Source organism: Thamnophis elegans, chromosome 1 (genome assembly GCF_009769535.1).
Source record: "Thamnophis elegans isolate rThaEle1 chromosome 1, rThaEle1.pri, whole genome shotgun sequence".
NCBI lineage: Eukaryota > Metazoa > Chordata > Lepidosauria > Squamata > Colubridae > Thamnophis > Thamnophis elegans.
The window spans coordinates 169649619-169676213 of record NC_045541.1 but is presented as its reverse complement, the minus strand read 5'-3'; the positions used below and the strand labels follow the sequence as shown (position 1 = coordinate 169676213).

Sequence of the window (26595 nt, the reverse complement as noted above, 5' to 3'; positions counted from 1 at the left end):
GTAGCCATCTCTGCGGGCACACGAGCCGTTGCCCTATGTCAGCTCCAGCATGCATGTGTGTGCTGGCCAGCTGATTTTTGGCCTTTCCAGAGGGCCAGGGGAGGCCGTTTTTGCCCTGCCCAGGCTCCAGGAAAGCCTCCGAAGCCTGGGGAGGGCAAAAAACAGGCTACTGGGCCTACCACAGGGGTGGGTTTCAACTGGTTCGCGGCGGTCCCTGTGAACCGGTTGGTCGCCGAACCCGGAAGTAAGTAACTTCCGGGAATGGCGAAGGGCACGCCCGCCCGCCCGCAGTCCTTACCCGGTTTTGATGAGTTCTGCGCTTCCATGCATGCGCAGGATGTCCAGGAGCATCTGGAGCGTCGCGCAGACGCTAGTACGCATGCGTGCACCACGCGCGTGCACGAGGATGCCACCGGCCCCGTTCCAACCGAACCGGTTGGAACGGGGCGAGAAACCCACCCCTGGCCTACCAGAGGTTCAGAAACACACGTTTCCGGCTTCTGGAGGGCCTCCGGGGAGCTGGGGGAGGCCGTTTTCACCCTCCCCAGGCTCTAGGAAAGCCTCTGGAACTGGTGGGGGGGGGGGAAACGGAACATCCATAACTTCCAAACAATTTCGGCACGTGAGGACAGAAAGTTTCACCATCACTGCACTAACCAGTCATATCTTATTACCAATGATTTTGGTAGGACATAGTCACCGTAAGAGGGTTAGGTTTTCTTTGTAATAAAGAATACGGAATCTTCCTCCCTATCCTCCATGTCTTGAGATCATGTCCAGGAGACAAATATTGATAATACTTCAGTCTGTTCCCTTCCCCACTGGCCAGGCAGGAATAAAAAAAACCATGTAGTTTAGACACTGCATCCATTTGGGAAATGTATTTCATGCTTCATACTGCCTTGGTATGGACTTCCTTACTGGACAGAATTGCTTTTTCAGCTGTTCTGTTTCTCCTACTCTTCTTGGAGAATCTTCTGGGCATATTTGATTATTGGCTGAATGTTGGCCTTGGTTCAACCTAACTCACCAGTAAAACCATTCTCTTCCAAATTGAAAAGAGTTAAAGGCAGAGGTGGTATTCAGCCGGTTCGGAGTGGTTCGGGCAAACCGGTAGCTCTGATGATCAGCTGGCCCTGCCCACCGATTCCTGCTCTATCCTGTCCTTTATTTCTTACTTTCTAGCTCATCTCAATCACGCAGCACAGCTGATTCCCTTCCCCAGCAGTTTTACTTTCCATTGCTGACTTACAAGGTAAACAGCTGAACTTCTAAATGCTCCATTTTCAGCGCCGTGCGTGTGATCACTCCTGATGCAAGAATTGATCTAATTCGGAGCAGTAATCTGATCTAGAATACACCATCTCTCCTGAGAAACTTTAATTGATACTTTTTTTCCCCGCCTGCTCTCAATGTAATGATAATAATAGTGTTGAATCTTGGAGTTTGAGTCTGTCTTAAGATCACAATCCAGAGTGTGGAGTTTAGAACAAGTAAATTTGGACTTGATTCCCCAACATTTATTCTATCTAAGACCTCATATCAACCTTTTCTCTTCTTCTGCTTCCTTGCTTGAAGATCCATCCAGGACGTACATGCCATGAAACCTGGACTACCCTGTTAATTCAGTAGTGTCAATCTGACAATCAGAACCAGTGGCATATTTTTTTTAAAAAATGCAAATTTAAAAAAAGGAATTTAGGTTCAAATTATTAGGAACAATAAAAATGCAACTTTTTTTTAGCTTGATGTTGGCTGAATATAAGGACATAGGTTTCTTGCGAACAATTGCAATAGCACTTAGACTTATATACCACTTCACAGTGCTTTTACAGCCCTCTCTAAGCAGTTTACAGAGTCAGCTTATTGCCCCCAACAATCTGGGTCCGCCTTTTACCCACCTCAGAGGGATTGAAGGCTGAGTCAACCTTGAGCCTGATGGGAATTGAACTGTCAAATTGCAGGCAGCCAGCCAGCAGGCAGCAGAAGTAGCCTGCAGTACTGCATTCTAATCACCACCCTACTGTGCTCAATGCAGAATCGGTTGTCGTCTTCCAATTTTTGTTTAATTTCTTAGTCAAGGCTCCCATCCAAGTATTAGTGAGGTCTAATCCTGCTTTAAAATCAGACATTTGTCTGAAACGGTGTAGAGTTTCCTGCCTAGGCAGGGGGTTGGACTAGAAGACCTCCAAGGTCCCTTCCAACTCTGCCATTGTATTGTATTATAAACAGAGAAGTTAAGAAATATCTTGATCAATCTTGTTCTTGATGGAGGACATGCCATCTAGGACATCCCTTAAAGTTATTCACTATATTAATATTAATTTATTAATTTTTATTTATTAAATGTATTAAAGCTTAGGGAAATATGCCCGGCCTGAAACAAAAGGTTTTCTTCTGGTGAGGTAGGACACCATCCGTCTTCAAAGAAAAACTAGAAAGTCCAGTTGCCCCTTGAAAAATCACCTTTGGGACAACCATGACCTGGATGACTGACAATCTCCATAGACATCAAGCCATAATGTTTTCCTTGATTACAGCTCAGTGTGCCATGTAAACTCAATTTCAGTGGTTTGGTTGCTTAGGTTCTGTGAATGCAACCAGTGGGTTTTTGTTTTTTTTAAATTTGATAAACCATGATCAATTGCTCCTCTCTGGGCATCAAATTTCATTTTTCAAACCTCATGAAGATTTACATTTTAAAACGACCAAGTTCCGGATGACTGGATTTTTTAAAAAAAAAATAGTCATTCCAACCAGAAGAAAAGGAGACTCACTGCCACCTGGAAGGGGATGGTGAAAAACTGAATCTAGGGACCCAATTTGTGGGGTTTGTGACGAAACAGTGGCATAATCTGGAATTTCAGCAGCAGAATTTCTGTTTTGTCCTTCAAAGTTGTGCCAAGTAATTCAAATTTTGCAACTAAGGGGAAAAATCTGGACCTAGAACAGTGGTGGGTTTCAATTTATTTTACTACCATTTCACTTGTGCGCTTGCACGCTAATGTGGCACTTCTGTGCGTGTGCAGAAGCATCCAGATGGGTGGATGGAGCCGCCACTATTGGTTTGCCCAATCCAGGGCAAACCGGCAGAAACCCACCTCTGATCTAGAAGTATAAATGCCCATCCTCCCTTTAATGAATACAATCAAGTTTTGGGGTCTTTTGGTTTATTTTTAGCAATCATTTTACAAAAAGAAGGTATGTGTTGGGCACTTTATCAAATAATAATAATAATAATAAGGAGCTATTTGTATTATTTGCAGCTGGGTTTTAGCACCAGTAGCTGGGCTACCTTTTGTTGGCTGATTTTTGAAAGGAAACCAAGTCAACTCAAACCAAATCTGACAAGCAGAAAAATCTCTCTGTTCATAATATTATATACTGTTCCATAACTGTTGTGACCCAGCAGGAGCTGTTGGAGCTGCCGATGGACTCCGATAGCGAGGGCCCCTATGAGTCTGTTATGGAAGGTGTGGAAGACCCTGGGCAGGATTCAGACTCAGAGCAGAGACCAGAGAGGCTGGTTGGCCATGCCTGAGGCATAGAGCAATGGGGAAGATCAAAGGGAATTTGTCCCTGACGCCAGGCAATGTAGGGCGGAGAAACGGAGGCAGCAGTTATGGAGACAGACTCATAAGAGATAATCAAGCCCAGGTGGTTGTGGCTTGGCCCCTCCCGAGAGAGTATATAAGAAGAGACTTTGGGAGGAGTCCTTTTGCAGGACACAACCGTTCGTAGTAATCTGGTCTGAACTCCTTGTCTGGTCTGCCTTGGGTTCCCGTGTCTGTTGGAGTCTGGGTTGCTGCCAACTTCTTGCCAGTGAGTCGTGTCTGGGCTTTCAGCCAACAGGATTATAATTGCTGTGAATAAAGAGTGGCAAACAGCTAAGCCTTTGTCTGTGTTCATTACCAGACGGAGGGGGGGGGCAGAACACATAACTATGCTGTACGTTACAACAAATTTCAGGTTCTTTTAATGAATTATTTTTCTCATTCACCTTATGTCCTGCGACCTACACATAATAAACTTGCTGCACATGCTCCTAATAGAATACCAGTTGTTGTTTTTTACATGCAAAGGTACAATTCACATTTACTTTGAAATCTTTCACAGTATGTTTGAAAAGGCACACTTTGTGAACATTTGGGGAAGTGAGAATCTTGTGGGCAGACAGAGCCAATGTGAGGTGGTAATTAAGGAGCAGGGAGACAAGAGGTGGTATTCAGCAGGTTCTGAGCAGTTCTTGAGAACCAGTAGTGGACATTTTGAGTAGTTCGGAGAACCGGTAAATACCATCTCTGACTGGCCCCGCCCCATCTATTCTCTGTCTACCAAGTCCCAGCTGATCAGGAGGGAATGGAGATTGTGCAGTATCCTTCCCCTGGAGTGGGCAGAGAAGAGAGATTTTACAGTATCCTTCCATTGCCTTGCCCACAAAGCCACGCCCACAAAGCCACATCACACCCACAAAGACACAACCACAGAACCGGTAGTAAAAAAATTTTTGAATCCCACCACTGAGGGAGACCCCATTTCTAGTCTCCCTTCAACTACAAAAGCTCATTGGCTCCTATGGGTCAGTCCCTCCCTCTCAAGTCCAAGAGCCAATCAGGTGCAGGGCCAGCAGCAAGGCGACTCAACTTCTAGTCTCCCTTCAATCATGGAAGCTCATTGGAGGACTTTGGGTCAGTCCCTCCCTGTCACCTCAAGAGCCAATCAGGTGCAACAATGAAGGTGCTGGTTTGGGAACAAGGAGTCCCAGATTCCAGCCCTGTCTGGACTGGTCAATCCTGAGTGTTCAGGTTGAGGGAGAAGCTTTTATTTGGATTCTGGTCAGGTTGCCACTTCCTGTTTTAACTGCCTCCCAGAACACAGCATTCTGGGAGCAGTGGTGGGATTTAAATAATTTAACAACCAGTTCTCTGCCCTAATGATTTCTTCCAACAACCAGTTCACCCAACTACTTAGAAAATTAACAACCGGTTCTCCCGAAGTGGTGCGAACTGGCTGAATCCCACCACTGCCTGGGAAGAGTAAAATAGCAGCTGCCAAGTTGAAGAGAACAGAGGGTCAGATCCTGCCTCTCTTGAAAATACAAATGCATCCGGCTTCCATTATCAAGCCATATATTTTGTCACTCTGCATGAGCAGAGATGTCTTAAGACTGCTCTTTAGAAAGCCAGATCCTGAAGATGAAACTCAAATATTTTGGCCACCTAATGAGAAGGAAGGACTCACTGGAGAAGAGCCTGATGATGGAAATATTGAGGGCAGAAGAAGGGGACGACAGAGAATGAGGTGGCTGGATGGAGTCATCGAAGCAGTCACTATGAGCTTAAATGGACTCCAGAGGATGGTAAAGGACAGGAAGGTCTGGAGGAACATTATCCATGGGGTCGCAATGGGCCAGACACAACTTCGCAACTAACAACAACAACAACAAGAGCAGAGATTTGGACTGTGCCCAACATGGTTGGATATTTTTATACTGTAGAAACCTTGTTCAGGTGAGCAAGGCAGCTTGAATGAGATGGTTTTAAAGACCATGCAAGATCAGACAGATTTTTTTCCAAAAGTGTGGAGTCTATTTTATTTTAGAAGCACTGGATTGTGCAAAATTGTTGAGACACCCGTGAACTGAATCCCAGTTATATTGGAAGTCCCAATGCTTTCAAAACATTGGCATAATATACATCTTCTCTCCTCCCCTCTCTCTCACACACATACAAACACACATACACACAGAGACAAACACACATCCTACACACTGTCAGGGTTCCGACGGATGCCCTAACTAAATCATGAGCCTCGAGCCAAACTTCAAAAGAAATCCAGTTAGGAGCAACATGTTGGCACTTACCCAAGTGAAGCCAACTCTCACCCCACGTAATTTAGGTCCAATTATGAGTCTGTTTCCCCCCTCCCCCCAGGGTGTGTCATAAATCACATTCACCAATAGAGCACTTTTGTGGGCTGTAGAGATCACTCCCCTCCGGCTGCTGCAGGTAACCTGGGAGACAGCTTTGAGAAAGATATGCTTGGAATGTGTTTCTGTTTGTAGCTGCCATGCTTCTTCATCAGTTTCCCATCCCCCTTGCCTATGGCAACTCAAGAGCAGGCCAGGGATGCTTTGCGAGTTGACACATACTGCTTAAAGAGAAATTCATTACATGGGACCAATAGACCTACAGTTTTTATGGCCGCCATATCATTCTACAGCAGAGTGTCTCAATCTTTGTAACTTTAAAATGTATGGACTTCAACTCCCAGAACTCCCCAGCCACCACAATGACTGATGAATTCTAAGAATTGAAGACTAAACCTCTTAAAATTGCCAAGTTTGAGAAACACTGGCAGATCCATTCAATGTGACACCCAGTATAAATTAAATAATACATTACAAGGTATGTAACCAATAACCAGTGGTGGGCTGCTGGGGGGGTTTGCAAGGGTTTGGGAGAACCTCTAGCTAACATTCTGTGCAGTTCAGAGAACTCCCAAATCCCACTACTGGTCCCCCCCCCCAGCCCTCGCAGGAGTCCCCACACAACCCATTTTGGATGCAGGTAAGTGCAAGACGCTCACGGAGACTCGGGGAGGGCAAAACATGGGCCTATTGGAAGTTTGGGAAGGCTGGAAACAGGCCCATTTCCGGTCTCCAGAGGGCCTGGGGAACCTGTTTTCGCCCTCCCGGAGGCTCAGGAAAAACCTCTGGAGCCTGGGGAGCACAAAAACCAGGGGTGAAATGCTGCCAGTTTGCCCAAATCGGTAGTAAAAAAAATGCTACTGGTTCAGACGAACTGTTTTCCAACGATCAGCTGTGACGCGTGATTTATACTGGCTAGAATTGTTGGATTTCCTGCTTTCTAGCTAATCTAAAACATATGGCACAGTAGATCCCCACCCCCACCCCCAAAGCTGTTACCTTTGCAGACTCGGAAGGCTTCAAAATATTTCATTTTCTAGTGCTGTGTGAGCACACTCGGTAGCAGACTCGCCGAACCGGTAGCAGACTTCAGAGGATTTCGCCGCTGGCAAAAACACCCCCCTCCCACCGTAGTACAGGAAGCTGACTAGGGCACACCCACCATGGCCATGTCCACCCAGCAACTGGGCAGAGAACCCCTTGCTAAAATGTTTGAAGCCCACCCCTGCCAATAACCTTTCAGAAATTATTGAATTACAATTCCCAACAACTTTAACCACAAACTATGACAGCTGAGGGTGTTTGAAGTGGTTATTCAGCAACTTCTGAAAGGATGCTGGTTCTTTATCTATTATGCAACAAGGGAAGGGAGGGAGGGAGGGAGGGAGGGAGGAAGGGAGGGAGGGAGGAAGGAAGGAAGGAAGGGAGAGAGGGAGGAATGATTTTATAAACAAATTCAATGTTAAAAGTGGGTTGTTTTTTAAAAAATAGGTTTATTATATTTGTAAAAGAAATATGTAAACACATCTTGTTCACCTTTCTCACAGCCAGAAAAGATAAAGCCCTACTTTTTAAAATAAATCTTAAAAAGCAGAGTGAAAATTATGCCATCATATTACTCTGATTGTCTTCCCCTGTCTCTAAAGCCATGATAGCTCAGTAGAAACTATCCGTAAACAGAAGAAAGTCTATGTTTAGATTCCTTGCAATAGGCAGTTGGCACGTGGATTAATTGTTGGGGAACTTCCACAGATCTCCCATCTGGCTCTTTGCATGTTTGTTCCAAATTAGGTAGTAATTTTGTCGGATCTGGCTGCCCTTCTCTTACTTTCTGAAATTGTATTAATTGGCATTTCACAAGTTAAGGAAGTGGAACTTAAATACCAGACATGTGGGACAATAAACAGAAGAAGGCTATTGCAATGGTAACTTATCTATGGACTTTCCAGAGACCTTTGATTGATAACCATTATGAAGAGTACACTGGATGGCATTGCCTTTTTCTCTGATTCGGGAGAGAAAACAGTCTTTTTGGCACAATGGTGTTTGGACTTGGCTTTGCAAACCAGCTTAACCACTTAGGCTCATATATCTGAAACACCTTGAAAGACATAGGGACCAAGGAATTCTGGGAGTTGAAGTCCAAACCTCTTAACATTATAGCAGTGATGGCAAACCTTTTTTGCCTCAGGTGCCAAAAGAACACACGGGTGCGCTATCGCGTGTGCTTGCATGCCCACTTCCATAATTTAATACCGCCCCGTATCGTGCAACCTGTGCATGCCCAGCTTTCTTGGAGCCTGGGGAGGATGAAAATAGCCTCCCGTACCCCCTTGGAGGTCCTCCGGAGGTCGTAAACGGGCCAACTTCCAACTTCTGGTGGGCCCAGTAGGTCCAAACAGCCCAACTTTTCAACTTCTGGTGGGCCCAGTAGGTCTGTTTTTTCCCTCCATAGGCTCCAGAGGCCTTCTAGGAGCCTGGGCAGGGCGAAAAACAACCCAACACGCAAACCGGAAGTTTGGGACCAGACTTCCGGGTTGTTGGTTGAGCTGTTTTTCTCCCTCCAGAGGGCAAAAAACAGGTGAAAATCAAGGCCGAAAATCAGCTGGCCAGCATGCAGCTGACCAGCTGACAGGGCAACGCCTATGGCCTTCCTTCTGGCATTCACAATCTGCCCTTTCCACAACCAAAATTTGCACAGTGGTGGGATGCAACTGGTTTAAAAGTTTAACAATTGCATGCGGGGGCGCCTAATGTGTGTTTCACACGCGCACACAGCGTTCAAAAACCGCCCATTTTAAGCTTAAAAACTTATCGAACCGGCTGAATCCCACCCTTGAATTTGGAGGACCTCCTGCCTGAGATGGCGGCTTTCTGCAAGCAAGGATTTTCTCCTTTACCAGGAAGTGCCGTGCCCAGTTCAGAGGCTTTTAAGGTTGCCTAGAGACGAGAACCTCCGGCTGAGATCTCCAAAGCTTTCCAGATTCAAAACCAGAACAAACACTGTTTTGTTAGGTTGGCAATGGGCCAGTACTGGTACCCACTGACTGCCCACCATCTCCATGTAACCTAGTCAAGGTGGGTTATTATCACTCACAATAATATTGCACAGAATAGAATATGGCAGGGAAAAAAAAGAATGAGAAGATCTGATCAATGAAGTCTGAATCAGGTCGAACTCAGAACTTCATGAATGACAAACAGACGCTGTCCATGGAAAGCTTCTGCCCAGTGCAATCCTCAGTTTCAGGAAGACATTGTGGCATTCAGGGACAATGTGCAGGACAGAGAATACAGGCCCAGCGATGGCCCTTCCTGTTATCTGCAATTGGCTTTGTCTCCTTCAACCGAGCTGGACCTTCTGCTCTAAAGAATCTTCTTTAGGGGCAGTGTTGATCTCTGTTGGCAGTGAGTTGTCTTTTCCAGGACTGTGGGTGCTGTACAAGCCATTCAGTTGTCTGCGGACAGGGACAGTCTTGCTCCGCAGACTGGCTCCCTTAGCGATGAGGTGGGCATATCCTTCCTTGTGGGAAAAGGCGTAGCTGGAACGTCTCAGGAGCGAATTCCTATTGTTGTGAGATGTCAGCTCCACCGTCGATTGCTTCTTCTGCATCTCCCGGGCTTGAAACATCTGAAAGGAAAGAAGGAAGGGAGATGAATCAGCATATAACTTATGTACCAGCCTTCCTGATTCTGCAATCCTCCCTCTGGGATAAACTATAGCTTCCATATGCCAGGAGTTCGGGAGAACCCATAGCTAATGTTATGGCTGGTTCAGAGAACCTCCAAATCTCACCCCTGTCTGGCCATGCCCACCCCTCCCCTCCCATGAGTCTTGATGTGGCCAGTTTTGGATGCAAGGTAAGTGCATGGCTTGCGCGGAGGCTCAGGAAGGTGGAAAAATGGACCTTCCAGAAGTTTTGGAAGGCCAGAAACGCCTCCAGAGCCCGGGGGAGGCAGTTTTCGCTCTTCCAGAGGCTCAAGGAAAGTCTCTGGAGCCTGGGGAAGGTGAAAACAGGCGCCTCTGTGTGGTGTAGGAGGATGACTAGGCCATGCCCACCGGGGCCACGCCCACCCAGCAACCAGGCAGAGAAATTTTTGAAACCCACCCCTGCCATAAGCCCTCAAATCTGGGCATCAAGGAAGTTCCTCACTCCCTCAAGACATTTCCAAGTTGGAGAGGGTCCACTTGCTAAGTGTTAATACCTCCTGGTAATGCAGATTTTGCTGTGGTTAAATAGCACATTCTCTCTACCATGAGGTTATGAGCAGGTTTTAGGGGGAGCCCAAAGATTTATCCTAGCATTGTGATGGCGAAGCTATAGCACGCGTGCCATAGGTGGCATGCAGAGCCATTTCTGAGGACACACGAGACTTTGCCCTGTCAGCTCCAGCACGCACGAAAATCAAGTTTGGGAACGGACTTTCAATTTGCGCATTGGGCTGTTTTTCGCCCTCCGGATGCTTTAGGGAAGCCTCTTCAAGCCTCCGGAGGGTGAAAAACCTCCCAATGTGCAAACCGGAAGTTCGGGAATGGAACGGAAGCCTCAGGAGGGAGAAAAATGGCCAAATGGGTAACCCAGAAGTCTGTTGCCAAACTTCCGGTTTGCATGTTAGGCTGTTTTTCGCCCTCCCCAGGCTCCTAGAAAGCCTTTGGAGCCTGGGAAGAGCAAAAAACAGACGTATCGGGCCCACCGGAAGTCAGAAAATGGGCTGTTTCCACCCTCCAAAGGGCCACGGGGGGGCGGGGCGGCGGCAGGGGAGGCCATTTTCGCCCTCTCCAGACTCCAAGAAAGCCATGCGTGCATGCGCGGGGCAGCGGGGTCATGCACGCATACACAGGGGCATGACACCGGGGGGCATTAAATTATGGGTTTTGGCATGCACTCCGAAAAATATGATAGTCAACTTTTGCCCCAAATCCAGAGAAATCAAGGCTAGATTTGCACTGTGTCTCTAACCGGTTACTGACATTATCTAGCTTCTCAACTCACATAATACACCGAATCAGAATCAAACCAGAATAGCTTCATCCAACAGGCTAATTATTTAAAAGCCTGTCTAGTTCATCAAGGCAAAGTCATTCATCTGTCACTCTTCTTCCACCATTCCTTGCAACCCGACCAATCAAGCTGTCTATGGATGCTTGCTGCCCTGGGAAAGCAGGACTCACCTCTGACATAGTTGGAGGGCTGATGGTATGGTACACAAAACGGATGGCAAGGGAGGGGATGGTGTTCACCACAACACACAGCAAGATGACAAGCAGAGCAGTTGGGTCAGTCAGAGCATTCCTGGTGGCCTCTGGAGGAGAAAGGAGGATTCTTTGAATAGGGCAATTCACACAACTTGATAAACCTTACACTTGAGTTTGCATAACAGTATGCTGTGCATACAAATAAACAAGTAGTGTCAGGTACTGAGGATTTAATAGCTGCCAACTGATGTAAGGTTGTAAGCTGTAAACTGTAAACTGATGCAATGAGGATGATTCAGCAATATAGGTATAGCCTACTTAAGACTCAGGTGTGATCCACACAAGTCTGTTACCCTTTTAAGAGGTGTCTATATATATGTGGCCATTAGAAGGTGTATTTCTCTCATTGTGTATCTCATTTCTCTCCTTGTGTCCATAGCTGAGTGGTAAGGGATTTATCTGCCATGTGTATGTCTGTATATATGTATATATAAACCACTATTAATTGTCTAAAGGCTCTGTATGCTGTGTGCTCTGTTTTGCTCCTGGGTTTATCTCATAATAATAGTCACACTGCCAAAACTCTGACAGGTAGTCCTCAACTTATGACCATAATTAGAATGCAGACTACTTCTGCTGACTGATGGTGGTCTGCAATTTGGCAGTTCAAATCTCATGAGGCTCAAGGTTGACTCAGCCTTCCGTCTTTCTGAGGCGGGTAAAATGAGGACCCAAATTGTTGGGGGAAATAGGCTGACTCTATAAACCGCTTAGAGAGGGCTGTAAAGCACTGTGAAGCGGTATATAAGTATAAGTGCTATTGCTATAATTGAGCCCAAAATTTCCATTGCCAAGCAAGACAATGCTTGTTAGATTTGCCTCATTTCATGACCTTTCTTGCTACAGTTGTTAAGTGAATCTCTGCCTGGGAAATTCTGGGAGTTGAAGTCCGCCAGGCTTAAAGTTGCCAAGGTTGGAGACTTCTGCTTTAAATCCACTGGACCACAAATACTCCAAACCTTCTTCTGGCTTCTTGGACCAACCAATCCCCTCCTTAGGTTTCTCCCACCGCTTTTTAACATGATGTTGAATATTATGGTTTTAAGGCATGAGATGCCAGGGATAATAAGGGATCCAATTAACCCAATTCTCTTTTCTTTTAACATCTTAGAACCAGATTGTTAATACTGTATGACTCAAGCCCTCCCAGAAGTCAATCAATCTTGCAGCTTAGCATCACACGTGCAAGAGAAAATCCCAAAGAGTTACATCTGGAGCTCTTAACTTACCAGGAAAGGGGAACATCTGGGGAGAAGTTGTGTAGGCTTGGAAGTTTTGAGTGACATACGTGAAAAAGCAATAAAGCAGGAGGCTGATCAAGATGGCCAGGAAAGAGAAGATGGTCCAGAATTTCAACTCCAGAATGATCTATGCAAGAAGGGAATGTGGGTGGGGGTGGAAGACACTGTCAGAATTGTGCTGATAAAAAAAAACGGTAGACTTGGGGGGAGAAGAAGGGCAAAACCTGGGCCAATCACCCTCTCTCACCCCAAGCCATCTCACAGGGTTGTTGTTGTGGAAAAAATAGGAAGAGGAAGGTGTGTTGGATATGTTCACTGCTTTGAGTTATTTGTAAAATAAGAAAGGCAGGAAAGAAAGGAAGAGAGAGAGAGAAAGAAAGAGAGAAAGACAGAAAGAAAAAGAGAACGAAAGAAAGAGAGAGAGAAAGAAAGAAAAAAGACAAAGAAAGAGAGAGAGAGAAAAAGAAAGAAAGAAAGAAAAGAGAGAGAAAGAAAGAGAAAGAGAAAAGAGAAAGAAAGAGAAAGAGAGAGAGAGAGAGAGAAAGAAAAAAGAGAAGAAAGAGAAAGAAGAAAGAAAAAAGAAAGAAAGAGAGAAAGAAAGAGAAAAAGAAAGAGAGAAAGAAAGAGAAAGAAAGAAGAAAGAAAGAGAAAGAAAAAAGAGAAAGAAAAAAGAGAAAGAAAGAGAAAGAGAAAGAAAGAAAAACAGAAAGAAAAAAAAGAAAGAAAAAGAAAGAGAAGAAAGAAAGAAAGAAAGAAAGAAAAAAGACAAAGAAAGAGAGAGAAAGAAAGAAAGAAAAGAGAGAGAGAAAGAGAGGGAGAAAGAAAGGAGAAAGAAAGAAAAGAGAGAGAGAAAGAAAGGAGAAAGAAAGAAAGGGGAGGAAAAAGAAAGAAGGAAGAAGAGAAAAGAAAGAAAGAGAAAGAAAGAGAAAGAAAGAATAAGAAAGAAGAAAGAAAGAGAAAGAAAAAAGAGAAATAGAAAAAAGAGAAAGAAAGAGAAAGAGAGAGAGAAAGAGAGAGAAAAAGAGAGAAAGAATAAGAAAGAAAGAGAAAGAAAGAAAAAAGAGAAAGAAAAAAAGAAAGAAAAAGAAAGAGAAGAAAGAAAGAAAGAAAGAAAGAAACTAGTGGAGGAGAATGGAAAGAGTGGCTACAAAACATGGACATACTGTATATCTCTCATTTCCACTGCATTCATTTCCTATAAAAAATATACTATACTTTGCATTAGATTGCTTTAAAATAAATGCTACGGTATCAGACATGCTGATCCTGTTCCCATAATGCATTTAACTGGGTTAAGGGAGGTTAAAATGGAGTCAATTGAGGTAGTAAACTAATCCTGAGGGGGGATCAAATAAACCCAGTCAAGCAGAGGGTCAAACTCATTTCATTCAGGTTATGCATTCATGGGAACTGCTTAACAGTTCTGAGATCAAGAGAAAGTTTTGGAGAGACTCTGTAAAAAGAAAAAGGATCTTCCTGAATTCTCCGTCTCTATAACTGTTTTGGTAAATTTCTCTCCCCACCCCACCGGCCCCGAAAATGAACAGAAACAGATGGGAGGTGAGTAGGACTCTGTCTCTTAGAACCTGTCCACAACAGTGGTGGTATCAAAGTGCATTTTTCCCCGCTACAGGTAGTCCTTGACTTATAACGTCAGCTCCAGCCAGCCCAGAGACCTGGAGCTGCCATTCAGGGGAGAAGACTGGGCAGCTGCCAAGACTCACCGTCCCACCTACACAAGCAGAAGAAACTCCTGCTAACAATCCATGATTAATTGCCGGGTGGTTTTCGCTCTGGGTCACGAGGGGATCGGTGTGTGCACGTACGGGGTGCGGTTTATCTTAATTACCAATGTAGCTATAAAACATGGTGGGAAGCACAGGGTGGCAGCTCTGACAATTTATTCATTGCCTTAGTGCTTTGTTGGTCAGTTCGTGCCGAAGGAAGGATACAAACTGCATTTACATACCGTTTCCGTGTTTGGCTGGTTTCATTAACCCTTCGGAACCTGACATACAATTGAGCCACAGTTGATATTGTGGTAACCAAAACTGGATGCATAGTTACTGCATCCAATTTTGGTCCCGACAATATAAAAAAAGATGTCGAGACTCTAGAACCGCGATGGCAAACCTGTGCGTGCCTCCCACCAGCCAGCTGCTTTTTAGGTCTCTGCCGCGCATTTATGGGGCGGGGCACATGCGCGGGGTTGCACATGCATGGTGGGGGGGCAGGAGAGCACGGGGGTCATGGCCACATGCACAGGGGGTGGAGCGCATGCAGGGGGTCACATGCATTGCATTATGGGTGTGCATATGTGCGCTGCTGCATACGTGTGCCCTTGCTTTTGGCACGCGACAATAAAAAGGTTACCCATCACTGCTCTAGAAAGAGGGCAGAGAATAAGGATGATTAGGGGACTGGAGGCTAAGACCAGAGGTGGGTTCCTACCAGTTCGCACCTATTCGGTAGAACCGGTTCGTCAAATCTACCGAACCAGTTAGAAGAGGTTCCACCAGTGGACCCGGAAAGCAGGCCACACCTACAGAAGAGGCTCCAAAAATTTTTGAAACCCACCACTGGCTAAGACATATGAAGAACGGTTGCAGGAACTGGGTATGTCTAGTTTAATGAAAAGAAGAACTAGGGGTGACATGATAGCAGAGTTCTGATATCTCGGTGGCTGCCACAAAGAAGAGAGAGTCAAGCTATTCTCCAAAGCTTTCTTAAATTTATATTAAAAAAAGCACCCTGACGTGTTGTGCTTATAGCAGAGACAGGATCTTTCTAGAAGGGTTTCTTCCCTTTCTCAGCACTTCCTGGAATGACCCTGCGCAATCCTGAACCAGCTCTTTATTCGTTTTATTTTGTGCCAACTCTGGGACTATCTCTGGCCAGTATCTTTAGGGATGTTGTTGGAGGCATTTGCTCCTCAATCTACTCCCAGAGGAATTCATGGAGAAATTCCATCACACTCAACCTCCCCACCACTGCACAAAGTTACTCACCTCAGTCAGGACTGTCAAGATGGCGGAGGTTGCAACAACCATACCATAGGACTGATAATCACCCGTCACCCGGACGCCCGATCTGTCCCCCATAGCCCACATGGTGATGTAGAAGTTGGCCAAAGAGACAAAGGATCCATGGATGAACGACACGAAGAATATCCAGAAATTGAAGAAGAGGTCTTTTTGACCTGCCTTGTACAGCTCAGGGAACTGCAGACTTTTCTTGGCATTCACATCCTAATGGGAAAAAAGAGCGAAGGCAATCTAGGAACGAGGGAAAAGGCTGCTTGGAACAGTAGAACTGACTGCTGGCAGTTGCAGATTAAACATATCTGGTGTCAAGGTTCCGAGTAACGCATCCACTAAAAGCAGAACTCCAAGGCAGGTTAGATACCTCAAAGAACATGTGTATTGGACACATCCTATTGGCACAGGTAGTGAAAATCAACTCGAAAGATTCCAGCGGTTTCCCCCCTAATTAAAAGAGCAAATATTTCCCTCCCCAGGTGTCCCCATTCACATTGTCTAATGAAGGTAGCTGGGAGGCTGCTTGGTCACTCCCCTCCTTCCCTTGCCATCTGCTGGGATGACCTTGATTCTCACAAGAAAACTTTTTGTTTTGACTGGTAGCCGGTCTATCTGCTTCCCCCTTCTCTTCCCCCTTTCAAAGTTCATGGCAACTATGAGGCAAGAAAAGATGGCTTCAGGCAGCTCACCTTCAGAGTTGACATCTGGAGGGAGTCACACTGGATAAGATTACAGGTAGTCCTCAACTTATGACCACAATTGAGCCCAAACTTTCTGTCACAAAGCAAGACAGTTTTAAAGGATTTTTGCCCCTTTTTATAATCTTTGTTGCCACAATTGTTAAGTGAAGCACTGAAGTTTTTAAATGAATTTGGCTTTCCCATTGCCTTCGCTTGTCAGAAGGTCACAAAAAAGTGATCACGTGACCCTGGGTTACTGCAACCGTCATAAATGAGTCCATTGCCAAGCATCTGAATTTTGATCATGTAACCATGGGGATTCAGCAATGGTTGTAAGTGTGAAAAATGTCTTAAGTCACTTATTTCAGTGCCATATAATAGCAATAGCAATAGCAGTTAGACTTATATACCGCTTCATAGGGCTTTCAGCCCTCTCTAAGCGGTTTACAGAGTCAGCATATCGCCCCCACAGTCTGGGTCCTCATTTCACCTACCTTGGAAGGATGGAAGGCTGAGTTAAACTTGAGCCGGTGAGATTAGAACCGCTGAACTGCAGATAACAGTCAGCTGTAGTGGCCTTCAGTACTGCACCCTAACCACTGCACCACCTCGGCTCCCATGGTTCATATAACTTTGAACCATCTCTAAACAAACTTTTGTAAGTCAAGAACTACCTGTACTCTAAAACAGGGGTGCAATTTAATAACCCCCCCCCCTCCTGTTCCTTTTTATTGGTTCCCAAAACACTCCACATGTGACCCGCTGAACCTGGGTAGCAAACAGGTGGTTTCTAGTTTTTGCAAAAATAAAATGACAAATAAAAAAAGACAATAAAAAAAACCAGATGTGTAGAAACACTGATAAGCTTAACCCTTAACTTTACTTTGGCCCACAACCTCCACAGCAGTGGCAGAAAAAAGTAAGAATTCGTCACTGCTTCTCCAATGACATCATCAACAGATTGCTGCACCTTTATACTCAACCACTAAAAATATTGCTCAAAAAAGGCAATTGTTGGACATAAACTACAATACAATAGCAGAGTTGGAAGGGACCTTGGAGGTCTTCTAGTCCAACCCCCTGCCTAAGCAGGAAACCCTATACCGTTTCAGACAAATGGCTATCCAACATCTTCTTAAAGACTTCCAGTGTTGGGAGCATTCACAACTTTTGGAGACAAGCTGTTCCACTGATTAATTGTTCTAACTGTCAGGAAATTTCTCCTCAGTTCTAAGTTGCTTCTCTCCTTGATTAGTTTCCACCCATTGCTTCTTGTTCTACCCTCAGGTGCCTTGGAGAATAGTTTGACTCCCTCTTCTTTGTGGCAACCCCTGAGATATTGGAACACTGCTATCATGTCTCCACTAGTCCTTCTTTTCATTAAACTAGACATACCCAGTTCCTGCAACCGTTCTTCATATGTTTTAGCCTCCAGTCCCCTAATCATCTTTGTTGCTCTTCTCTGCACTCTTTCTAGAGTCTCCCCATCGTGGCGACCAAAACTGAATGCCGTATTCCAAGTGTGGCCTTACCAAGGCATTATAAAGTGGTATTTAACACTTCACGTGATCTTGATTCTATCCCTCTGTTTATGTAGCCTAGAACTGTGTTGGCTTTTTTGGCAGCTGCTGCACACGGCTGGCTCATATTTAAATGGTTGTCCACTGGGACTCCAAGATCCCTCTCACAGTTACTACTATTGAGCAAGGTACCACCTATACTGTACCTGTGCATTTTGTTTTTCTTGCCTAAATGTTGAACCTTCCTCTTTTCACCATTGAATTTCATTTTATTAGATAGTGCCCAATGTTCAAGTTTGTCAAGATCCTTCTGTATCTTAAGCCTGTCTTCTGGAGTGTTGGCTATTCCTGCCAGCTTGGTGTCATCTGCAAACTAAAGTAGCGCCAGTTTGATTTGGCAGTTAAGGCACCAGGCTAGAAACCAAGAGACTGTGAGTTCTAATCAGTGGTGGGATCCTGCTGGTTTAACAACCTAATCAGCTGAGAGGATATAGGTAAGTAAAGCGCAAGGGCAGGCCAGTGGGCCAACCTGATCGTCGGAGCGAACTGATTCGCTCTCAGCTGATCATCCGAACCGGTCCAAACTGGCTGATTCCTACCCTTGGTTCTAGTCCCGCCTTAGGCATGAAGGCTGGGTGGATGATTTTGGCCCAGTCATTCTCTCTCACCCCAACTTATCTCACAGGGTGATTGCGATGGGGGAAAATAAGAGGAAGGAATATTACGCATGTTTGCTTTCTTATTTATAAAGGGGGGGGGGGATAATAAACAACTATTTCCCATCTATGCCTTAGTAAAAGAACATGGGACAATGTCCTATCACAAAAGGGATACTGCTGCCCCCTGCTGGTGATGTCAGGTTCAGAAGGCAAAAATCTGATCTACGGATTCTCTATTTCCAAGATGGATGCTGTAACTCACAGCTCTACAGCCAGACTCATTCCCTGAGACTCTGAAAGAGAATTAACGTCACAATTCTCCCCATTTTGGGGTGGAAAATGCATGAAAACTATATTGGAAAACCTACAAGAGGTTTGCTATAGTTTTAAAAACAAAAAACCCTTCACCCAATTACCCGAGAAAGAAGAAGGGGGTGGGGGATGGGGAAATAGCCCTATGCAATTTGGGATTTCCTCAAAATGTTAAGTAATGCCTGCAACCATTAGGCCATTCTGTACTTCTTCTCAATTTTAACTCTTGAAATAACAGCATCTATCCTTATGTTGTCAAAGTAGTATCATTGCACTTTGCTGAAAGGCAAATAGTGCTTAATAAAAATATAGTTATACCTTCTATACCCCACTCTCTCGGCCTTCCAGAAAGCCATTAAAACCTGGCTGTTCTGACAGGCCTGGGGCTGTTGACCCCAAAATACGGTCCAGCCCCATTTAGAACGGAATGCATGGTGTGTTGTATTTTAAATCTATCTTTTCTTTCTCTCTATTTTTTTATTTATTTATTTCTGTACTGTAAGCCTCCCGGAGTCCTACGGGTTTGGGCGGCATATAAATGTTATTAAACTTGCAAACTTGCAAACTTGCAAAATACACCAATGTGGTTTTTGCTATCTTTTATTTATTTCTCCCGCAGAAGTTTGACAACTTAAGCTATGGGAGTAAAAGCTAACTTCATGTTGTGTTGTGTTTTTAAATTTATCTAGAATTTAAATCAATATGAATCTGAGTTTTGGATTATAATCCTACTAATAAGTTTCATAACATGTCCCAAGTTTGGGTTTTTCTTAACATAAAACTTTAACATTTCAGTTTGTCTTTTCCCCTTTTCTACTGGTTTGCTAAATTTGTTAAATTTTTCAGACCACACTCATGGTTACACAGCAAACCTCTTGGGTTGGTTGGGCTAAGACAGGGGTCGGCAACCGTAAACACTCAAAGAGCCATTTGGATCCGTTTCCCACAGAAAAGAAAACACCGGGAGCCACAAAGTTCCTAACCGGAAGCCCCCTGTTCAATTCTGGAGCTGACCAGAAGTTCAGTTCCCCCACCATAGAGTCTCCTCCTACCGCGGTGTCCTTTTTCCTCTACCTGTCATAACCGAAAGTCCTATCAATTGTGGAGATAACTGGAAAACCCTCCCCTTGCCATAGAGTCTTCTCCTGGCGCACTGTGCTTCTCTCCCCCCCCCCCCCCCCGAAGCTCCTCTCAAAATTGTGGTGCTGACCGGTGACGGAGCCGCAGCAGAGGGAGGAAACAGCCACATGCAGCTCCAGAGCCGTAGTTTGCTGACCCCTGGGCTAAAAGATACTGTAGGGAGGGTGTGTGCAACCTTGGCTACTGTAAAATTAGGGTGAAGATTCATTCTCCAAGCTTGTTGGTTGGTTTCCGAAGATTTCATTACTAGGCTAGATAACATCTTCAATGGAGTTTAGGGGATGTCAGTGTTGCATTGATGATTAATCTTTTTGTCGTTGCGTGTCGCATGCCCTCACCCATAATGTAATGTGCACGCAACACAAACACACACCATGCACCCCAACCCCCTGTGCATGCTCACATGACCCCCACTCTCTCTCCTCGTGCTTGCATGTACAACCCCCCCCCCCTGCTCCATTTTGGGCTAGCAGGCCTCCCTGCAGCCTCCTTGGACCATAAACAGGCCGCAGGGTGTCGCGCCGCACCCCCCCCCCATGCCCCATTTTGGGCCTAGCAAGGCATCCCTGCAGCCTTCTGGAACCAAAAACAGGGTGTGGGGGTCGTTGCTCCCCCTGCGCTCCCCCTGCCCGCTGTGCGCATGCGTGGCAGAGACCCGAAAATCAGCTGACCAGTGGGAGGCGTCCGAACATGCGAATTAGAGTGGAGCTGGGGTGACGGGTCTTGTGATGAGTCAGCTGTGAGTCATTAGTGAGTCTTGTGATGGGTCTTGTGGTAGGTCTTGTGTTTAAGATTTAAACTTTAAGACTTTCCAAGACTTTCTCTCTTTAGGAAATATAATAATCTGCCTTTTAAAATATTCCTCAAAATATTTCATTCTTCTAGGTTTCCCACCGGAGACATCGAAAACACTGGGCAATTTGAGGTTCTATCTAAGTGGTTGTCTTTAAATCAGGGCTGCACCTCTCTCGCTTTCTTTCTCTCTTTCTCTCTCCCTCCCTCCCTCTTTTGCATTAGGGAGGTGTTTAGGTAAAGGATATTTACGAACATAGCAGTGGCCATTGATTTAACTTACAATTAAAATGATTCAGTGTAAAACATTGCACAATGCAAAGTTACTTACCTGTTCAAACAAGCCCAAACACAGGACTGGGAACGATGTGTAGACGACATTATAAAGGGCGAGGAACCAGCCCTCCAGCAAAGGCTGAATGGAAAGAGAAGAAAGAAAAAAAAGAAAGAAAAGGTTAGAGAGACACCTTGAACTCCATGACCAGGACTATCATTTTCTTCCTCAGCATATTATCCAGAAACAGAACAGAAAAAGTTCTTTAAAATCTGAAAACAGCTATGATGATGCTTCTAAAGTGAACCAGTTGATTTGCATTTTGCTCTTCTTCTGTACAGACTCCTCACATCCTGGGCATAAATTGTTTCAACCTCTACCCTCAAAACGACGCTATAAGACACTGCACAACTAGACACAAGGACAGTCTTTCCCCGAATGACATCACTCTGCTAAACAACTAATTCCTCAACATTGTCAAATTATCTACTAAGACTGTATTACTATTATTCTTCGCATCCTTCCTAGTACCTATCTCCTCCCATTTATGACCATAACCATGTTGCTTGTATCTTTACAATTCATATTGTTTTTATTTGTTTCCTAGTATGATTTGATTGCTTATTAGTAACCTATGACTATCACTAAGTGTTGCGCTGCAATAGAGAAACAGGCAACGGAGCAGCCGGCACGAGGGAAGGAGGGTTAGGGTTCCCTCTGGCTGCTCCATTGCCCATTTCTCTATTGCAGTGCAGCGCCCAGGATCCACTTTGATAGCGGGGGAGGCGGTGGGGTTTAACAATCAGTTTGCACAAACCAATGAGAACCGGTTGAATTGGACTACTTGATATGGCCAAAGATATAAATGGGAAAACCAAGCCGAAGGGCCTTGATTTCAAGAAATGCCTCTCTGAGCTGGAATGGATCTGCATCCTGAGACAAATTGCTGAGTGTTTCCAGTTTTTTTGTGAACTTGAGAGGCAGCTGTTCAATTGCTGTGTTTATCTTATGGAAGAGTCTCCCTGTGGAAATTGTGCTTGAAGGAGCTAAAATGTGAATTATCTTGGAGGGCTTAAATGAAGGAGTGGACATCATACATCACCAGTGGATGTTTTATTTTTAGGAGCTCTTGCTGGTTCTCTTTAACGAAACTGGGGCTGTTTGCACTGGATTATTAATGTATGCTTAACAAACGCAAAGGGTCTGTTAGATTGTGGGGAGCAGTGGTGGGTTGCTGCCGGTTCGGCCCGGTTCAGCCGAACCGGTAGTGGAATTCAGGCTTAGGTCGCAGAACCAACAGTGACTCAGGCCTGCCACACCCCTGAACTAGCACCCTCGCTGCCGCTTGGCCGCTGCCATTTTGAATTTCAGTGACTGTGCATGCGCAGTTCACTGTAAATTGTTCTGCGCAAGAATAGTGCACACATGCACAGTGTGCGTCTGGCATGTCTGGCTTGCGCATGGGTTGCGAACTGGCAGTAATGCCGGCTGCAACGCACCCTGGTGGGGAGGTATCTGTGGAAGGAAGGAGAGCGTGAAAAACACACTTTTTGCATAATATTCACACCAATTCCTAAAGCTGGATGGCTTTTCTAGGAAGGTAATATGCCAGGGAGGACCAATTATTCCCAAGAAAGCCCACCGTCTTTGTGAATAATCACTACTAGTCCATCTACAAATTACAGGATAAACAGATTCCGTATGTTGATTTTCTTGGCCAACTAATCAAGGCGAGGGCTTTGTCTCAGCAGGTGTGTGCAAGCGCCAGCAATAATCCTGCTACTAGTGAAGATGTAGCTATGTTTCCCTCTGCATAACCTGAAAAGAATCCTGCCAGGAGCCCCGCCAAGCCTTCTGCAAAACACGGTTGCCTCCGGGCATCAAGGAGGAGGAAGCTGTGTTTATGCTGGCACTCTTTGCAATGTGCCTTTAAATGCTTTGCACAGCCTCACTCTCCAATGCAGCTAATCCTTCAGTACAATATGCACAATGCCCTGTGTGCATAAATGCCACAATGTTTCCTTCCTTCTGTTTAACTGTGCATCTTCCTCGCCCTTTCCACAAAATAGCAATAGCACTTAGACTTATATACCACTTCATAGTGTTTTTACAGCCTTCTCTAAGCGGTTTACAGAGTCAGCCTTTTGACTCCAACAATCTGGGTCCTCATCAGTGGTGGGTTTCAAAAACTTTACTACTGGTTCTATGGGTGTAGCTTGGTGGGTGTGGCATGGCTTGGTGGGCATGGCAGGGGAAGGTTACTGCAAAATCCCCATTCCCTCCCAATCAGCTGGGTCTTGGGAGGCAGAGAATAGATGGGGGTGGGGCCAGTCAGAGGTGGTATTTACCAGTTCTCCGAACTACTCAAAATTTCCACTACCGGTTCTCCAGAATTGCTCAGAACCTGCTGAATACCACCTCTGGTCCTCATTTTGTCCACCTTGGAAGGATGGAAGGCTGAGTCAACCTTGAGCCTGGTGAGATTCAAACTGCCAACTTGCAGGCAGCCGGCGATCAGCAGAAGTAGCCTGCAGTACTGCACTCTAACCACTGCACCACCATGGCTCTTAATAGTACAGTTATTTATAATAGCAACTGACTGATATAAGCATGCACAGTGTCAGGTCCCAAGAACCAAGAAATAAACATGGAATTACTTCTGAGTAGTTTCCTTTATTGTTCCTCTTCTAATAGACAGTTTGCCAAATTAAAATAACTACTATCTAAGCCTTGCTGCTCTTTGCCCTCTGGAATGCAGCCCCCTCCTCCTGGGGATCCAGACTACATTCCACCACACAAAGGTAAAATACATCGGCTGTTCTGTATCATAGCTGTTTTAAGGCCATGGGGTGAGTTCAGAAGAAATTTATGCCGAGAATCTTATCATGTCAGGATAATTGGAACTGCAGAAAAAACAATTACTACCAACCTGCCTTCCATTAAGGACCTGTATACTGCATGAGTCAAATATTGAAAATATTTACAGACCCCTCACATACTGGACATAAATTGTTTCAACTCCTACCCTCAAAACGACACACTAGAGCACTGCACACCAAGACAACTAGACGCAAGAACAGTTTTTCCCCGAACGCCCTCACTCTGCTAAAGAAATAATTCCCTCAACACTGTCGAACTATTACTATTAGTCTTCTTATCGTTCTTATCACCCGTCTCCACCCGTCTCCTCCCACTTATGACTGCAGGACTGTAACTTTGTTGCTTGTATCCTTATAATTTATATTGATATTGTTTCCTGATTGCTTATTTGTACCATATGACTATCATTAAGTGTTGTACTTTATGATTTGTGATGAATGTATATTGTCTTTTTTTGTAGACTGAGAGCATATGCATCAAAGACAGCTTTCTTGTGTGTTCAATCACACTTGGCCAATAAAGAATTCTATTCTATTCTATTCTATTCTATTCTATTCTATTCTATTCTATTCTATTCTATTCTATTCTGTTGTCAGGATCAGATGGATTACACCCCAAGGTTCTGAACCTTTTTCAAAAAAAGGGCATGAATAGCCTTTCGGAGGCTTGTAGGGTGCTCCTGGAGGGGTGGAGGGCCCCAAAAACGAGCAAAAACGGTCTTTTTTTTTTTTTTTTTTTGCAAAAATGGCAAAAAAAATTTTTGTCAAAAAAAGGGCATGCATAATTTTTAGGAGCCTTGCAGGGTACTCCTGGTGGGGTGGGGTGGGGGCAAAATTGAGCAAAAAAATGGCCCATTTTTCGCTCATTTCTGCCCTCCCCAGTCCCCAGGAGCATTCTGCAGGGCTCCTAAAAGTTATGCACGGCCATTTTGGTGAAGGGGGTGGAGTTTTGGGAGGCAAAAAATGCTGTATTCAGTGTATAAGATACACCCAGATTTTCAGTCTCTTTTTGGAGGGAAAAAAGTGCATCTTATACACCAAAAAATACAGTAGTTCCCACCTTCAGGGGAAAAAAGGGGGGGGGGACTACAGAGCTATCAGCCTGACGTCAATACCTGGGAAGATTCTGGAAAAGATAATTAAGCAATAAATCTCCGAACACCTAAAGACAAACAAAGTCATAACTAGAAGCCAACATGGGTTTGTCAAGAACAGAACATTCCAGAGAAATCTTACTTCCTTCTTCGACAATGTGACAAAATTTAGTAGACCAGAAAAATGCTATGAACATGTCTGGCACAAACAAACAACCAGATCCACTCATGAAAGGTTCAAGTCAACAACTTTATTGTGTTCTACCTATATTACAAGAATCTCCCCAGGCTTCTTGTTTTTCCTTGGGAACAAACTGATTGTCAACTCTCCTTGTTGTCATGGGAACAGAATGAGTGGGAGTAAATACCATGCATACCGCTCGGCTGGAATCTGGAATCTCAGATTACTGCTGCCGGCTGGGAGGGGTGTATCTACTGGGTAATGTGATTTATGATACAGACTGAGGGGAGGGGAGGAACAAGGGTAAAGTTCAGAAGCAGATAAACAGAGCAAAGATTTGGCTGCGAATAAATCTTGCCTAATGAAGCTATCAATAAATCACTGTTTTTCGTATTAAAACAAACAATTATTATGAATCAGTTATGGAAACTTGACACTGATAAGGTTTCATTTAACTTAAAGGGGTGGGGTGTCAGGGTTATGCTTCTTGTGGCCACATAAGGATTCAAGACTACTTCCTTGCTTGACACCTCCTCCTCCATGTCTGGCTGGGAGCTTTCCAACATCATACGAGAAATGAAAGGCCAACTGAAAAGATCGGAATCAGGAGTTTAGGGTGGGGTAGGGGAATTAACACTCACCTGTGCTGTGAATCCTGTATAAAAAGCAAACCAGATTTGCACCATCATGCCAGCAAATGTCTTGAAGAAGAAGTAGCGGAGAAATTTACAGATCCGGATGTAGGACCACTTGCCATGGACGAAGAGAAGCCTCTGAAGGTAGCGGAACTGAGCCAACGCATAATCACTGCACTGCACCGCTTGCATGCCTTCTTGCCCGCTGATTCCAACCCCTATGTCTGCAGCTGGAGAGAACACAAGGAAGGGCTAATGTCAGACCGCATTCCACTTCTGACTTCGGCAATTTAACAGAATAACAGAGTTGGAAGGGACCTTGGAGGCCACCTAGTCCAACCTCCTGCTCAGGCAGGAAGTCCTATATTAGTAATGACAAACCTTTTTTGGCTCACTTGCCAAAAGAAGGGGGAGCGCAGGGGTGTCACACGCAGGCGTGCCACACCCATAATGCATTGCGCAACACCAGCGTGCATGACCAGCACTCCCCCCCCCCATTTTTTGCATATTTTTTCACCCTCCCCAGGCTCCAGTGGCTTTATAGGAGCTTGGGGAGGGCAAAAACAGCCCCCCCCCGGAGGCATCAGGAGCTTCCCTGAAGCCTCTGGAGCTCAAAAAACCAGTCCTACAGGCAAACTGGAAGTTCAGGAACGAACTTCCGGTTTGTTCATAGGGCTGGTTTTAGCCCTCCAGAGCATTCAGGGACCTTACAGGCAACCCGGAGGTGATCGGTTTGCTCATAGGGTCGTTTTTCATCCTCCGGAACCTTCAGGGAAGCCTCCTGAAGGTCCCTGAAGGTTCCGGAGGACTAAAAGCGGCCCTACGAGCAAACCGGAAGTCTGTTCCCAAACTTCCAGTTTGCCTGTAGGGCTGTTTTTTTGCGCTCCAGAAGCTTCAGGGAAGCTCCTAAAGGGTCTCAGGAGGGGGTCAGGGAAGGCTGTTTTCTTCCTCCCCAGGCTCCTAT

The 26595-nt window shown here is 45.1% G+C and overlaps 1 protein-coding gene across 1 annotated transcript in view; it reads right to left on the bottom strand.

The window, feature by feature from the left end:
- Window positions 1-9272: 9272 nt before the first annotated feature.
- Window positions 9273-26595, bottom strand: part of ATP8B3 (ATPase phospholipid transporting 8B3) — an 86347-nt gene continuing 69024 nt past the window's right edge. The window contains exons 22-27 of the mRNA XM_032214210.1: window positions 25638-25861; window positions 20900-20983; window positions 15436-15675; window positions 12416-12554; window positions 11103-11233; window positions 9273-9560 (exon numbers count right to left, since the gene is read on the bottom strand). Of these exons, the coding sequence (XP_032070101.1) occupies window positions 9273-9560; window positions 11103-11233; window positions 12416-12554; window positions 15436-15675; window positions 20900-20983; window positions 25638-25861 (1106 nt within the window). The remainder of the gene's footprint in view (window positions 9561-11102; window positions 11234-12415; window positions 12555-15435; window positions 15676-20899; window positions 20984-25637; window positions 25862-26595) is intronic.